The 15083-nt window shown below is 35.7% G+C and overlaps 1 protein-coding gene across 4 annotated transcripts in view; it reads left to right on the plus strand.

Annotated features, from left to right (window-relative positions):
- RNGTT (RNA guanylyltransferase and 5'-phosphatase) overlaps positions 1 to 15083 on the plus strand; it is a 407161-nt gene that overhangs the window by 248238 nt on the left and 143840 nt on the right. For all 4 annotated transcript variants that reach the window (XM_037843368.1, XM_037843369.1, XM_037843370.1 and 1 more), the window contains one exon: positions 9706 to 9806. In XM_037843368.1, coding sequence (XP_037699296.1) covers positions 9706 to 9806 — 101 coding nt within the window. The remainder of the gene's footprint in view (positions 1 to 9705; positions 9807 to 15083) is intronic.

The following is a 15083-nucleotide window of genomic DNA, read 5'->3' on the forward strand; positions in this document are numbered from 1 at the left end:
TCTGGACTAGATGATAAAGGACTAGATGATAAAAGAGCTGGAGAGTTGATACATCCCTGAGGTAGAAGAGTGAAGGTATATTGCTGGCCTTGGTAGCTGAAACCAAACTGTTTCTGGTGGTCTTTATTAACCAGTATCAAGAAAAAAGCATTCGTCAGATCAAGAGCTGCAGAACCAGTACCAGGGGATGTTTTGATTTGGTCAAGCCACAATATCACATCTGGAACAGTAGCTTCAAATATACTGTAGTCACTACCTGGTCAGGTTGACAATAATCCACTGTCATCCTCCAAAATCCTTCTGTTTTCTGCACGGGCCAAATAGGAGAGTTGAGTGATATGCTGGCAATAACTACCACTGCATCTTTTAAGCATTCTTTCTCCATCCTTAAAGTCTTTTATGGTGGCACAAATCTCTGCAGTCCCTCCAGGAATGTGGTATTGCTTTTGGTTTTCTATTTTGCTAGGTATTGGCAGTTCTGCTGGCTACCATTTGGCATTTCCTACCATAATAGCCCTTGCTCCACAGTTCAAGGGACCAGTATGGGGAATCTTGCAGTTGCTGAGTATGTATATCCAATCATGCATTCTGGAACTGGGGAAATGATCACAGAATAGGTTCAAGGGCCCAGTGAATCCTCTGCCAGACAGACCTGAGCTAACACTCCATTGATCACCTGACTTCCATAAGCCTCTATTCTAACTGGTCGACCATAGTGATGTTTTGCATCTCCTGGAATTAGTGTCAGTCCCAAGCCAGTGTCTAATAGTCCTTGAAATGTCTGATCATTTCCTTTTCGCTAATACAGTCATCTTGGTAAAAAAAATTCATATGTCATTTTGGGGAAGGCTGGAATTAACAGTATAAATTTTTGGCACTACAGCAAGATGAAGGTAAGAGCAAGGTATTTTAGCTATCTCTTATCTGGATATCTTATTTTAGGCAAAAAAAAAGTTATTGCATTTTTTTCAAACAAGTTAGATGAAACACAAACTTTGAACTTGTTTAAAATCATTAAGTTAGTAGTTAATAGGGGAAAGGACTGAAATGCCTTGCTCTTATGTACTATTACTGCTATTAGCTTCCTGTGCATCACAGTTTCTCAATCTTGACACAATTTTGACATTTTTTTGCCAGATATTCTTTGTTGTGGGTGACTGCCCTATGCATTGTAGAATGTTTAGCTGCATCCTTGCCATCTACCCACTAGATGCCAGTGGCACTCTCTCCCCTCTCTAGTGTGAGAACCAAAAATGTCTCTAGTCATTGCCAAATATTCTGTGGTGGGCAAAATCACCCCTATTCCAAGAACTGCTGCTGTGGATAACAAATATATTACTGATTCCCCCATTTTATTTTCTTTCTAGTTTAGATTTAGAGACTTCCCTTTTGCACAGAGCCATCCTTTACCTCTAGGCCAGATACTGCTCTCATTAGGTAAAACTTTCCTAAACATCTTAGCTGCCTGGCATTTAGTTACATTTTTTTTTTAAGATGGCAATGGATAGGTTAGGATAGTTGCTTTCAAACATAATCTAGTCCCAAGTTTTTCATTGACAGCTCACCTGGTAAAATCAGATTTATTTCTATGAAACTAAGTATTGTATGTCAGTTAAATATAGCTTTGATAATTACTTTAATCTAGATACATGGTGGTGAATTTAATGAAATTAAAATGCATTATCCCTAATTATACATTGGAACATGTAGCTTGAAAGGATGTTTTTGTATCCTTGTTTATAGTTCAGCATGATTCTGTATTTCAAGTTTGATAACTCATAAATATTTATTTTTAAAAGGCTTAAGCTCCTGTATTATTTAATATCTCTGCCTTTGTTATTTTGGGGATCATGAAAAAGAGATTCTTTTGAAAGCAATTGTTACAAATAATCTTTTATGAATATTGCTAATTTAAATGATTTCATAATATCAAATACTCTTTTTAAAAATATATTTAAATATAACAATATTTTTTATTAAGTTTCAAATTTCTATATTGTCATTTTTATCCTTTATTGAGTATTTGCTGAGCATTTTTTTTATTGAGACTGTTCACAAACCACACAGTTATCCAAAGATCCAAAGTGTACAATCACTTGCCCATGGTACCATAATACAGCTGTGCATCCATCACAATTAATTTTTCTTTTCAATTTTTAGAACATTTTCATTACTCCAGAAAAGAAATAAAGACACACACACACAAAAAGGAAACTCAAATCCTCCCATACTCCTAACCACCCCCCTCCATTATTTATTCATAGTATAGTACATTTGTTACTGTTGATGAAAGACTGTTAAAATACTACTGACTGTAGTATATAGTTTACAACAGGTATATATTTTTTCCTATATGCCCCTCTATTATTAACTTCTAGTTATAGTGTCATACATTTGTTCTAGTTCATGAGAGAGATTTCTAATATTTGTACAGAATATTACACGGACATTGTCCACCACAAGATTTACGGTTTTATATATTCCCATCTTTTAACCTCCAATTTTCCTTCTGGTGACAGATGTGACTCTGAGTTTCCCCTTTCCACCACCTTCATACACCTTTCAGCACTGTTAGTTATTCTCACAACATGCTACCATCACCTCTGTCCACTTCCAAACGTTTAAGTTCATCCTAGTTGAACTTAACTGCTCAGTAAGAAACTGCTCCGCATTCTTTGGCATCATTCTGTATCCTGATAACTTACAATTTCATGTTTATGAGTTTACATATTATAATTAGTTCCTATCAGTGAGACCCTGCAATATTTGTCCTTATGTGTCTGTCTCATTTCACTCAATATAATGCCCTCAAGATTTCTTCATCAACCCATTTTTTTAAGATGGTTTTGTTCACACACCATACATTCTGACCTAAGTAAACAATCAGTGGTTCCCTGTATGGTCACGTATTTATGTATTCACCACCATCACCACTATCTATATAAGGACATCTCCATTTCTTCCACAAAGGAGGAGGAAGAGTCAGAGAAGGTAGAGAGACAAGAGACAAAGAAAGAGAGAAACAAAAACAAAACAGGACATGATAGCTAGGAAGCAACAGAAGGAAAGATAGCATTAACCTAAAGTAGAATAAAGAGTCAGAAAACTTCCCCAGTGTCAAGAGTCCCATACCGCTCCCATGTCCCCCCACCCCCATATGGCATATTGCCTTTATTTCATTAAAAGAAGCATAATACAATGTTTCTGTTAATTTTAGTCTCTAGTTTGCATTGATTGTATTTCCCCCCCATTCCACTCTACTTTTAACACCTTGCAATGTTGGCATTCATTTTTTCTCCCTCATGTGAAAACACATTTGTACTTTTTATCACAATCATTGAGCACCCTAGGTTTCACTGAGTTATGCAGTCCCAGTCTTTATCTCTCCTCTTTCCTTCTGGTGTCCCACATGCTCCTAACCTTCCTCTTTCAACCATACTCACAGTCATCTTTGTTCAGTGTACTTACATTGCTATGCTACTATCTCCCATAATTGTGTTCCAAACCTCTCACTCCTGTCTTTTTCTTTCTGTCTGTAGTGCTCCCTTTAGTGTTTCCTGGAGAGCAGGTATGTTGTTCACAAACTCTGTCATTGTCTGTTTGTCAGAGAATATTTTAAACTCTTCCTCATATTTGAAGGACAGTTTTGCCAGATACAGGATTCTTGGTTGGTGATTTTTCTCTTTCAGTATCTTAAATATATCACACCACTTCCTTCCTGCTTCCATGGTTTCTATTGAGAAATCCGCACAGTCTTACCAAGCTTCCTTTGTATGTGTTGGATCGCTTTTCTGTTGCTGCTTTCAGGATTCTCTGTTTTCCTTGACATTTGATAATCTGGTTATTAAGTGTCTTGGCGTAGACCTATTCATATCTGTTCTGTTTAGGGTATGCTGCACTTCTTGGATCTATAATTTTATGTCTTTCATAAGCGATGGGAAATTTTCATTGATTATTTCCTCTATTATTGCTTCTGCCCCTTTTCTCTTCTCTTCTCCTTCTGGGACACCCATGACACATATATTTCTGCATTTCATTTTGTCCTTAAATTCCTGGAGATGTTGCTCATATTTTTCCTTCTTTTGTCTATCTGTTCTTTTGTGTGTAAGCTTTCAGGTGCCTTGTTCTCCAGTTTCTGAGTGTTTTCTTCTGCCTCTCGAGATCTGCTGTTGTATGTATCCATTGTGTCTTTCATCTCGTGTTGTGCCTTTCATTTCCATGGATTCTGTCGGTTGTTTTTTGAACTTCTGATTTCTGCCTTATGTACGCCCAGTATTTTCATTATGTGCTTCATCTCTTTCCCCATGTCTTCCCTAAACTTTTTGAATTGATTTAGCATTAGTTGTTTAAATTCCTATATCTTGTTGAAGTGTAAGTTTGTTCCTCTGACTGGGCCATAACTACATTCTTCTTAGTGTAGGTTATAGTTTTCTGTTGTCTAGGCATCTGGTTTCCTTCATTACCCCAGTCAGGTTTTCCTAGACCAGAAGGGGCTCAGGTGTGAAAAGGAAGTAGTAGTATCAGGTCTTAGAATATTGATACACCCTGTGAGGCCTCAAGTCACTGTGCTTTTCTGCCAGCAGGTGGTGCCTGTCAGCCTGTAGCTCCAGAGTGCTGTAAGGAGGAGTGGCGCATGTTTGTTTTCCCCCAGGCTCTGGGGTCTGGTTCTGAATGGAAGGCGGGTAGTAGAGCTTGGCACCGCCTCTTTCCTCTTAGGGAGAGTTCATTTGCTTTTCAATAGTTTCTTGAGTCTGCTCTCTCCACCCTTGTCTGGGTTTGAGCACTGGGAATTGAAAATGGCTGAGGCTTTCTCCACTGAGCCCGCAAAGGGACAGAAAGCCCCTCTTCAGGGTCAGTCTGCGGCCCTCTTCAGTTTCACCTGTTGGCCAGAGACTGCACCCAGTCCTCTGGGCTTCCCCTCCCTCCCAGAGAGGTCCTCCTGCTCTCCAAGGTCAATTGTCACCCAAAGCCTCTGTCTGCTTGTTGGGGATTTGTACCTGGTAGTGAGCAGTTCATACTCGTTAATTAAAACCCCAGTTGGAGCTCAGCTGAGCTATATTTGCTTGCTCAGAGAGTGCTGCTCTCTAGCACCATGAGGCTTTACAGTTCGGGTCTTGAGGGGAAGGGGGCTTCCAGCTTGGATCCGCAGTTTTTACTTACAGATTTTATGCTGCGATCTCGGGCATTTCTTCCAGTTCAGGTTGGTGTATGATGAGTGGATGGTCACTTTTGTCTCCCTGCAGTTATTCCAGATTATTTACTAATTGTTCTTGGTTGTTTATTAGTTGTTCCAGGGTGACTGACTAGCTTCCACTCCTCTCTATGCCGCCATCTTCTTTTCTCTCCTTTGCTGAGTATTTTACTAAGTGTTTTGTAGGCACAAAATTGGACATGATTTTTGCTGAAGAAGAATTTGCATTCCAATAAGTATTTCAATACATTTTACTCATGGGGTATGTCATAGTTGTATCTATGTTCAGTAATTCAGAAGTATAGTATTTAAAAATATAATTTTCTTCTATTTTTGGGAAGTTTCCAATAATATCAGGTTTATTATTTCACATTAATGAAAATGGTTTGATGTGCAATGATGGGAATGACTTAAGTTTCTGAATTGTTACTGTGAAAACAGACGAGTTAGTATATACTGCTTTCTCATTAGACAAGTCCGAGTTTTGATGTCCAGAGAGGACAATTCGAATGATATTTAATATTTATTAAGCAATAAAGTTACATATTCATATTTTTAAAGAATTCGTGATTAGGTACCTATTATCTATTATCAGATGTTTTAAAGCTATACAATCCCTAAACTTATAATCCTAAACATAACAACTTAGATTGATTTTGTTTTCTAATTGTTCTCATAATGATAGTCACTTACATCAATAAATAGGGAACAGAGTAAATGATCAATAAATAAGGAACAGATTAAAGGATAGTTTATCTAGAAGTATGAAATCTAGCTGGGGCAGAAGTTGTGAATGGGCTGGGGCTGGGATGGATATAACCTTTTTCAAACTACACAGGCTCATTATTCGTTTTCAGCTTATTCTCCCTTGCTGACATTCCTTTCTCTCCTTACTCTTTTTTTATCCTTATGACCGTAGTGAGCCACTGTTACTAAAAGGTCTGTGGCATTTCTTTCAAACTTGATTTATTAGGAAAAGAAGATGAAATTTTATCAGTTTCTTTTTTCATAAATGGATTCACAACTGGAAAATTTTGGAGTTTCAACATTTATAAAAACTACATGCCGATAAGTCTATTTTAAAGTCATTTATTTGTGTTCATCTTGAAGGATATGTTACTTAAATGAATTTTTAAGGGCAAATAAATGAATGGGAACTTCCACTGAAATATTATGCATTTGATTTTATGTTTATTCATTTTTAAACACAAGACTTGGGAGACAGTTGTGCATATTCTATTCTTAAATGTGCTACAGATAAAATGTTTTTCCTATCCATTGCAATGTTTTGGCTTTCTTAACAAAACTTAAGTTATACTAAATTGTCATTATATGAATTTCTGTATTGAAATAAGTGAGCCTGTGATGAGGGTTTTTGCAATTTTCCTCAAATTTATAAACATTTCTTAAGATGAGATTAGACTGTATAGTAAAAAAATAATTTTAGTAATGAGAACATTTAGCAGAGTACCCTTTTCATAATAGGACCCCGCTTCCATAATGCCCTCACTGAACTGATGTACTTGCCTCTCTTTCAGTAGATACTATATTTTTTAGCCCTGTGTTTTTGCTCATATTTACTTCATACTTCCAGTTTGTATGAATTAATATAAACCATCCTTCAAGGCTTACAATATTCACCGTCCTTGAAGGCTTACCATTTTCATTCCTTTATAATCAGTTCTTAAGCCACCATGTAATATATTTTCTCTCCTCATTGTGTTCTCAGAACACTTCTAACAGATTATATGGTTGATAGAGAAGGGACCAAAGCTTGTTTTAAAACGATGGAAAGAGATATGCCATGCTAACGTTAATTAAAAAAAAAAATGCTGAAATACCTATGTTATTATCAAAGTATATTTAAGAACAAGGAATATTAACACACATAGAGGGTCTTTTTATAATGATAAGAGAGTCAGTTTATCAAGATGACATAATCCTAAATTTGTATGCCCCTAAAAAAAGAACTTTTGAAGTACATGAAGCACAAACTGGTAGAACTGAAAAGAAAAAGGTCAGATAGACTATTAGAGTTTTTATTCATCTTTCAATAATTTGTGGAACAAGCAGGCAGAAAATGAGCAAGGACATAGAAGACTTGAACATTATCAACTAATTTGACCTAATTGACATTTATGGAACCCTCCGTCTACCAACAGCAGTATCCATATTTTTTTCAAGTGCTTATGAAAGATTTGCCAGTATTTAAAAAGTGCATCATGGCTATGGGTGGCTCATCCCAAATGCAAAGTTGGTTTAATATTTCAAAATCAATGAATATAATTCATCATATTAGCAGAATTAAAGGGAGAAAGCATCATCGTCTCAATGGGTGTCAGAAAAGCATTTTACAAAATTCAATATTTTATAATAAAAATTCTCAGCACTGGAATAGAAGGAAAACTCAATCTCATAAAGGACATTATAACAAAGCCTATAGCTTGCATCATATTTAATGTTAACTATGTGAATTCTTTTGCTCCCAAATCAGAAATAAGGCAAAGATGTCTGCACTTAGCACTCCTGTAAAACTTTGTAGTGTATATCTTAGCCAATGCTATAAGGCAAGGAAAAAATAAAAGGAATACAGATTAGAAAGGGAGAAGTAAAATTACCTTTATTCTCAGAGGATGTGATTGTCTCTAAAGAAAATCCCAAAGAATCTACAGAAATGCCACTTGAATTTATGAGTTTGTACATGTCAGTATTCAGAAATCAACTTTTATTTCTATGTACTCTAAATGAAATATGGGAAATTGAAAATTTATTCCTAGTTATTTCATTATGAATAAATGTAACAGAAGTTGCACGAGATCTATATACTGAATACTACAGAACAATGCTGAGAGAAATTTAAGATGACCTAAATAAATGGAAAGATTTGTAGTGTTTGTGAGTTAGAAGATTCAGTATGTTTCAGATGTCAATTCTCCCCAATTGATCTGTCTCCCCTAATTGATCTAATTAAAATCTCAGTAGACGTTTATGTCATAGAAATTGACAAGCTGATATAAAAATTTATGTGTAAATGCAAATGACCTACCTTTACTAAAAGTGTTTTGAAAAAGAACAAGGTTTGAGGACTACAATAACTTGATTTCAAAACTTACTATAAAACTACCATAATTGAGAAACTGTGCTATTAGCCAGAGAGACATATATATCAGTGCAGCAGATTAGTGGGTATGGAAATATCTATAATGAATTTGATTTTTGACAAAAGTGCCAAGGCAATTTAATGAAGACAGGATAATCTTTTCAACAAGTGGTGCTAGATTGATTTAATATTCATATGTCAGTAAACCTAGTCCCTTACTGTATACCATATAAGCAAATTAACTTGAAATGGATCATATACCTAAAAATAAGAGCTAAAACTATAAAACTTTTCTAAGGAAACATAGTAGAAAATTGAAGTGACCTTAGGATAGGCCAAATTTCTTTAAGCAGAACACAAAAAGCACAAATTACAACGTTTAAAAGTTGACAGTTCAACTTACCAACATCAATTCAGCTTATCAAAATTTAAAACTTCACTCTTCAAAAGAAATTGTTAAGTAAGTGAAAAGGCAAGCCAAAGCCCGATAGGAAATATTTGCACTGCATATATTTGACGAAGTTTTTTGCTGGTGGGACTGGAAAATGGTATAGCCACTTTGAAAAATAGGCAGTTTCTTATAAAGTTAAACATACATTTATTACATGACTCAGCCATTCCATTTGTAGGTATTTGCCCAATAGAAATAAAAATATATGTTCACCTTAAGATTTGTTCATGAATGTTCAGAGTAGTATCATTCATGATAGCCTGAAAGTATAAAACTACAACCCAGATATTCTTCAGCTTGTAAATGCATAAACAGTTTGTAGTATGTACATGCAAATGGCATGCTACTTAGTAATAAAAGGGAACAAACTACTAATGCATGCACTGGCTTAGATGAACTTCAAAAGTTTCATGTATGCCAGTTAGAATTTCTTACGATTTTAGAAAAGTCACAACTAGAGTTTTAGAAAGCATGTCAGTTGTTACCAAGGTGTTATGAGGGTCACCTTGTTGGGGATGATTGAAATGCTCTGTTGCATAATTTTGGTGAAGTTACATGACTGTCTTCATTTGTCAAAACTCACTGAATTGGACAATTCAAATTGGTTAATTTCATTTATTAGAAGTTATGCCTAAGTAAGGCTGAACAAAAATTTTTATAGGTTGTCAAGCTTTTTTTTGAGTCATGGAGAGGTTGAATAGAATAACTGGTTTTTGTCTTTTTCTGTACTTTCGCAAAAAAGGGTCTACCTGTCTTTGGCAGTCTGGTGTGAATCAAAGGATAAAGGCTGTCAGTAAGAGGGTAGATATTTAGTCTTACTCATTAGTTTGAAGATAACGTAAATTATATTAAAAAAAGAAAAAATAAATTTGCTTTAAAAATAATTTATGCAGTCATTTAATAAATTGAATATTTATTTTTTAGCTTCTTATTAACTGCTGTCATCATTTTAATTCACTGTAGAAATATAAACCTGGTCGATGTGATGATATTTTGAAATGGAAGCCTCCCAGTCTGAATTCTGTGGATTTTCGCCTAAAAATAACAAGAATGGGAGGAGAAGGGTAAGTATACATTTGCTTATTAAAAAATGTAATCCAATTTAGTAGGTTGTCATCCAAATTTTGCTTTTATTCTTAGTATGTTGTTAATATATTTTGTTCTTTTAAAATTTTACTTATTTAAATGTTTTCTTTTAAAAATAATTAGTTTTGATTCTTGTGCATCTTTAAAATTCAACAAAATGTCAGTGTTTGAGGTGATTTTCAGATAAAAATATGTATGTTTCATTAATGTAGGAACATTTATACAGCATGGGTGTTAGTTTTCAAAAATAGAGTGTTTAATATGAAATATAACTTTGTAACTATCATATGAAATGTGTTGTTCAGTTAGCCAGAGTTTTTTGCTTTTTTCATGTAAAGAATGTCAGAATGTCATGTATTCTAGTAGTTTTTACTAGGTAAATGAATTTATAACTAATGTTTAACAACTCAGTATGTTAGAGAGCGATTATAAGAAACATACTTGTAAGAGTTTGAAAGGAGAGCAGCCATGTCTGCACTTCATAAAAATAGCATGTGACCAATGCTATATGAAAATACCATGAAACAAGCTAATTTGTTTCTTGTTAGCTCTTCTAAATATTCTACAAAACTAATGATGGGATTAAATTTCTCAAAAGGTATATTATAAATGCTAACCTTTAAAAAATATTAGCAGTAAGTTTTATCCTAGGCTTCCAACAGATGGTTTGGAGTCTCATCTAACTGCTATAATGAAGTAGTTATGATACAGATATCTGTTAAATTGAAATTTAATCGTCTTAGCAATTTATGTTGAGTTTTAAAAGTTCACTTGTTTCTGTCTTTTTCGTAACTTCAAAACGTCATTGACTTACAGTGGGCAGTATAAACTTACTATTTGCCTAGCATAATTGTTTAGAGCACAGATTTTAGGGCAAGAATGTCTGTGTTCAAATCTCAGCTCCTACCCTTTACTGGCTGTGTGACCTTGAGCACATTACTTATTTCTGTGCCTCAGGTTCCTCATCAATAAAATAGGAATAGACCTCCTAAGACTTTTATGAAAATTAAATGAGCTATTATATATAAAACACCTAGAACTTGGCACATGGCAAGCACTTGTATATTTGCTATTATTATTGTTCCAATTAAGGTGGAATTTAAAAGTCCGTATTCCCTTCTTGTCACTTCCACAATCCTGTTATTTGGTGAATTGTGTGAGTTCAACTTACTAAGTGAAATTTTTCCTGTCTGATTCTAATCCCTGTTCATTTTTCCCTTTAAAAAATGCATATGTTTATGCAGTTTATTTATGTAATTATGTAAGCTGTGAAACACCTGTAGGGCAAGAATACAAAGATTCAAAGAATTGTCAGGCAATTTTGCAGGTATGGGAAACAAAACTTCTGTGAGTAGATTGTTAGTTGTAATATTGAGAAGAGCCAGTCACATTTCCACCTATTGGTTCCTTGACCCAGGTATTTTGGTTAAAAGAGAAACCAGACCATATATGTGGTTACAGATTCAAAGCATGTACTACATTCTGTAAGATAGAATACCATCCTTTTAAGGGATGATCGCTTAACTGATGTAACTAAATTTTCGATTGGCCATTCTACTGCTCTGAGCCAGTGCTTCTAAGTGGTGAGGTTAAGAGCAGTGAATTCCAAGGTCATAAGTCCATTGCTCCACTTATTTTGCTGTTGAGTAGTTCCTTGGCTAGAAGCAGTATATTGTGCAAACCATGTTATTGAATAAAATAATCCATAAATTCACAGAAGGTGATGCTGACAGAAGCTTTAGGGATAAATTGCTGCCCCGTCTGTGATGGAAGAAATCTATGTAATCAACCCACCACTTAGGGGAATGATGCTATATCAAGGGTTTAGTATTCAGTTTCTGCTTTTGACAGGTTGAGCACTAAATGGTAGCTGTGGCCGGGTCAGGCATGATGGAGAAGGTCCATGTAGAGCCTACACATTGCCTCCATCCCTGCCAATATGGTTAGTTTTTACATGAGTAAGCTGTTGGATGGCTGGGGAAAGAAGCTGATTGACATTCCAAATGAGTCATTCTTTCTACTCATTATTGAGAGCAACCTCTGTGGTAGATGATGCCCTTTGGTGAGCATTCACTTAGGATGCAAATTTGTTCATGGTCTGCATCTATTCTGAGAAGTCCCTCTATGTACCTTCTCAAACCTCATTGTTACTAATCTTTGAATCCTGTTCCTTCCATGTCTTTGACCATCCTTTCAGAATACTGACAACTTCTCATAAATCACACTGTAGATTCATTCTTCTGGCCATCTGTCAGTCCAGTCTATACTGCTTCAAGTTTGGCCCATTGGGAGAATTTCCTGTCACTGATAGCCTTCAGCAGTCCACTTCCTGTTTGTGTCAGGACATCATGTAGAACCATATTTAAATAATACCTGAGTTTTGTATTATTTGTCTGGTTATAAGAAATTCCCCATGATGTAGATGGGGATTGAGGAAAAGAAGGCTATGTCCCTGGAAAGAAAACAATGTATCTGCCTGTATCTTATTTATATAGCTTTTCCACTTATTGATAGTTTGTTCTTACCGTGCCAAACCTTATGTTTTAGTGGGTCATATAACACCCAGTTCATCGTGGACAACTTGGGTCTTCACCTGGTTACCTGCTGTCCATAATTACGCTTTCAGTTTCTGTCAGGGCCCAATAGCAGGCTAGGATCTATTTCTCAAAAGAATAATGGCATGGTGTTGCTCAGAAACTCAAAGATTTGTGCTGAGTCTCCTTTTGGGGCTTGTGAGAAGCTCCAGACAATTGATGTACTAGGTTATAAGGCCCAAGTGGCAGAGAAGTTTTTACTATACCCTGTACTTGAACCTTCTTGCTCTGATTCCCACTTAAAAATGGTAGCCTAACAGATTACTTGGTAAATAGGTTGGAGTGCTTCTCTACAATCAGCTAAGACTTGTCAAGCAATGTGTTGTTCCTCACCACGGCCCCCTTTCTTTAGCTTTTTATTTTTGAATGCTTTCAAACTTAAAGTCACAAAAATAATATAAACCCCATAAAGAGAACTCCAACATGCCCCCTCACCCCTGAATACCCAAGTCTACCAATTTTAACATTTTGCCACCTTTGCTGTATCATTCTGTCATCCATGTATTTTTTCATCCGTCCATCCATCCATCCATCAAACCATTTTCTGAATACTTGTGTGTAGGTTTTATACATCTTGCTCCTTGAACACTTAATACTGCCATGTACATTTCCTAAGAACAAGGATTACTTACTTATGTAACCACCTTAAGTACAGTTATCAAGTTCAAGAACTTTAACATTGATAACTGAATATGGACTGTGAGTTTTTTGTTTTTTTTTAATATGTCCCAATAATGTCTATTTGAGCCTTTTCCTCTCCCTTTCTAGACCATGCCAGGATCATGTAGTGTCCTTAATTGTCATTCTCTCTTTAGTTGCTCTCTCTCCTTTTTAAAATTGTGAGAACATATATACAACATAAACTTCCCATCTCAGCCACTCCGGAACATACCATTTAATGGGATTAATCACATTCACAATATTGCAGAACCCTCACCACCTTCCATTACTAAAATTTCCCCATCTCCCCAGAATAGAAACCCTATACCCATTATGCATTAACTTCCATTTTTCCTATCCCCTTTCCCCTGGCAACCTGTACTCTTAATTTGTGTCTTGATGAGCTTACATGTTCTCTGATATTTTCTTTGTAGTCACTATGAAGCTTAAATTTAACATCCTAAATCTGTAACTATCTCATTTGCTTTGATACCAACTTAACTTCAATACTGTACACAACTATGTACTTTTACCTCCCAACCCCCAACTTTATGTAATTATTGTCACAAATTACATGTTTATACGTTATGAGCCCCCAACCACTCATTTATCATTATATTTTAAGCAATTGTCTTTTAGATACTTAAAAAATGGAGCTATAGACCAAAAATACAATAGTAATGGCATTTGTGTTTACCCATGACATTACCCTCATGGATGCTCTCCTTTTTTTAATAGTAGGTAGTATGATTTCAGAAACTTGTCTTCTACCTTAGAAAGGCTATCCTGACAGGCCTCAGACCATTGAATCCCTAGATTAAGGGACAGTAGGGAATTGTCCCTTAATTTAATTCCGTATTATTGTCCCTTAATTAAGGGGCAATAGGGGATTAAGGGACAGTAGATAATTGTCCCTTAATTTAATTCTATTATTGCCCCTTAATTTAATTGTCCCTTAATTAAGGGACAGTAGGGAATTGTCCCTTAATTTTCATGGGTTTTAGCTTTCATCTTCTGTCACATATATGTTTTATTAAGGCATCTAAAGAACTTGCTACTTCTTTCTTATCACTTCCAATAAGCATAACAGGTCCAATGGATCAGTGTTGGGTTCAGTGTAAAGTCAAAATGACCACTGTCTCTGTGGATTTTATTGTGGCAGAGAGCAGGAGAGTTGATAGCCCTGAGGTATACTGTCGGTCATGCCAGGCAAAGGCAAACATCTTCTGATGATACCCCAGGTTGGTATGGATATACAGACCTTTGCCAGAGGCTGTATTGATTTGCTTCATTTAAGATATCACATCTGGAACAGCAGCTGCAATTGGTATCATAACTAATTGAGTTTATGATACTCCATACTAATTCTTCATGATCCATCCACCTTCTATATAGGCTAAATAGGTGAGTTAAATGAGTATGTAATAGGTATTATTGCTACTGCATCTTTTAAAGTCTTTTATGATTACACTAATCTCTGCAGTTCCCTTGGAGATGCAGTATTACTTTTGGTTTAATATCCTGAGAGGGAGGACAAGTTTCATGAGTTTCATTTGCTCTTTCATGGGATAATGACCCTTACTCCTTGGGTGACAGAGCTGAAGTGGGAATCCTTCCTATTGCCGAGTATTTTTCTTACAGTTATGCATTCAGGAACTTCCAGTTATATATATTCAGGAGAAATAACCACAGAATGGTCTGTGGACATACTTGTCCCAGATAGATTTAAACTTAAGCCGGAAATCTATTTACTGTCAGATCACCATAAGCTCTCTCTTTAACTGATGCACCACAATGGCAGTTTGGGTCCCTGGCAATTAGTGTTTGTTTAAAGTGAGTGCCTGTAATCCCTGAGTGGTCTGTATGTTTCCTTTTTTCCGGTGCACAATCACCCTAGTAAATGTTTCAGGTCCCTTTGAAGAAAAATTGGAGGAAGATTTATAGCAGAAGCCAGCAAACTTTTCTGTAAAAGGTCAGATAGTAAATATTTTAGGGCTTGTG

The sequence above is a fragment of the Choloepus didactylus genome, chromosome 7 (assembly GCF_015220235.1).
Source record: "Choloepus didactylus isolate mChoDid1 chromosome 7, mChoDid1.pri, whole genome shotgun sequence".
Classification (NCBI taxonomy): Eukaryota; Metazoa; Chordata; class Mammalia; order Pilosa; family Megalonychidae; genus Choloepus; species Choloepus didactylus.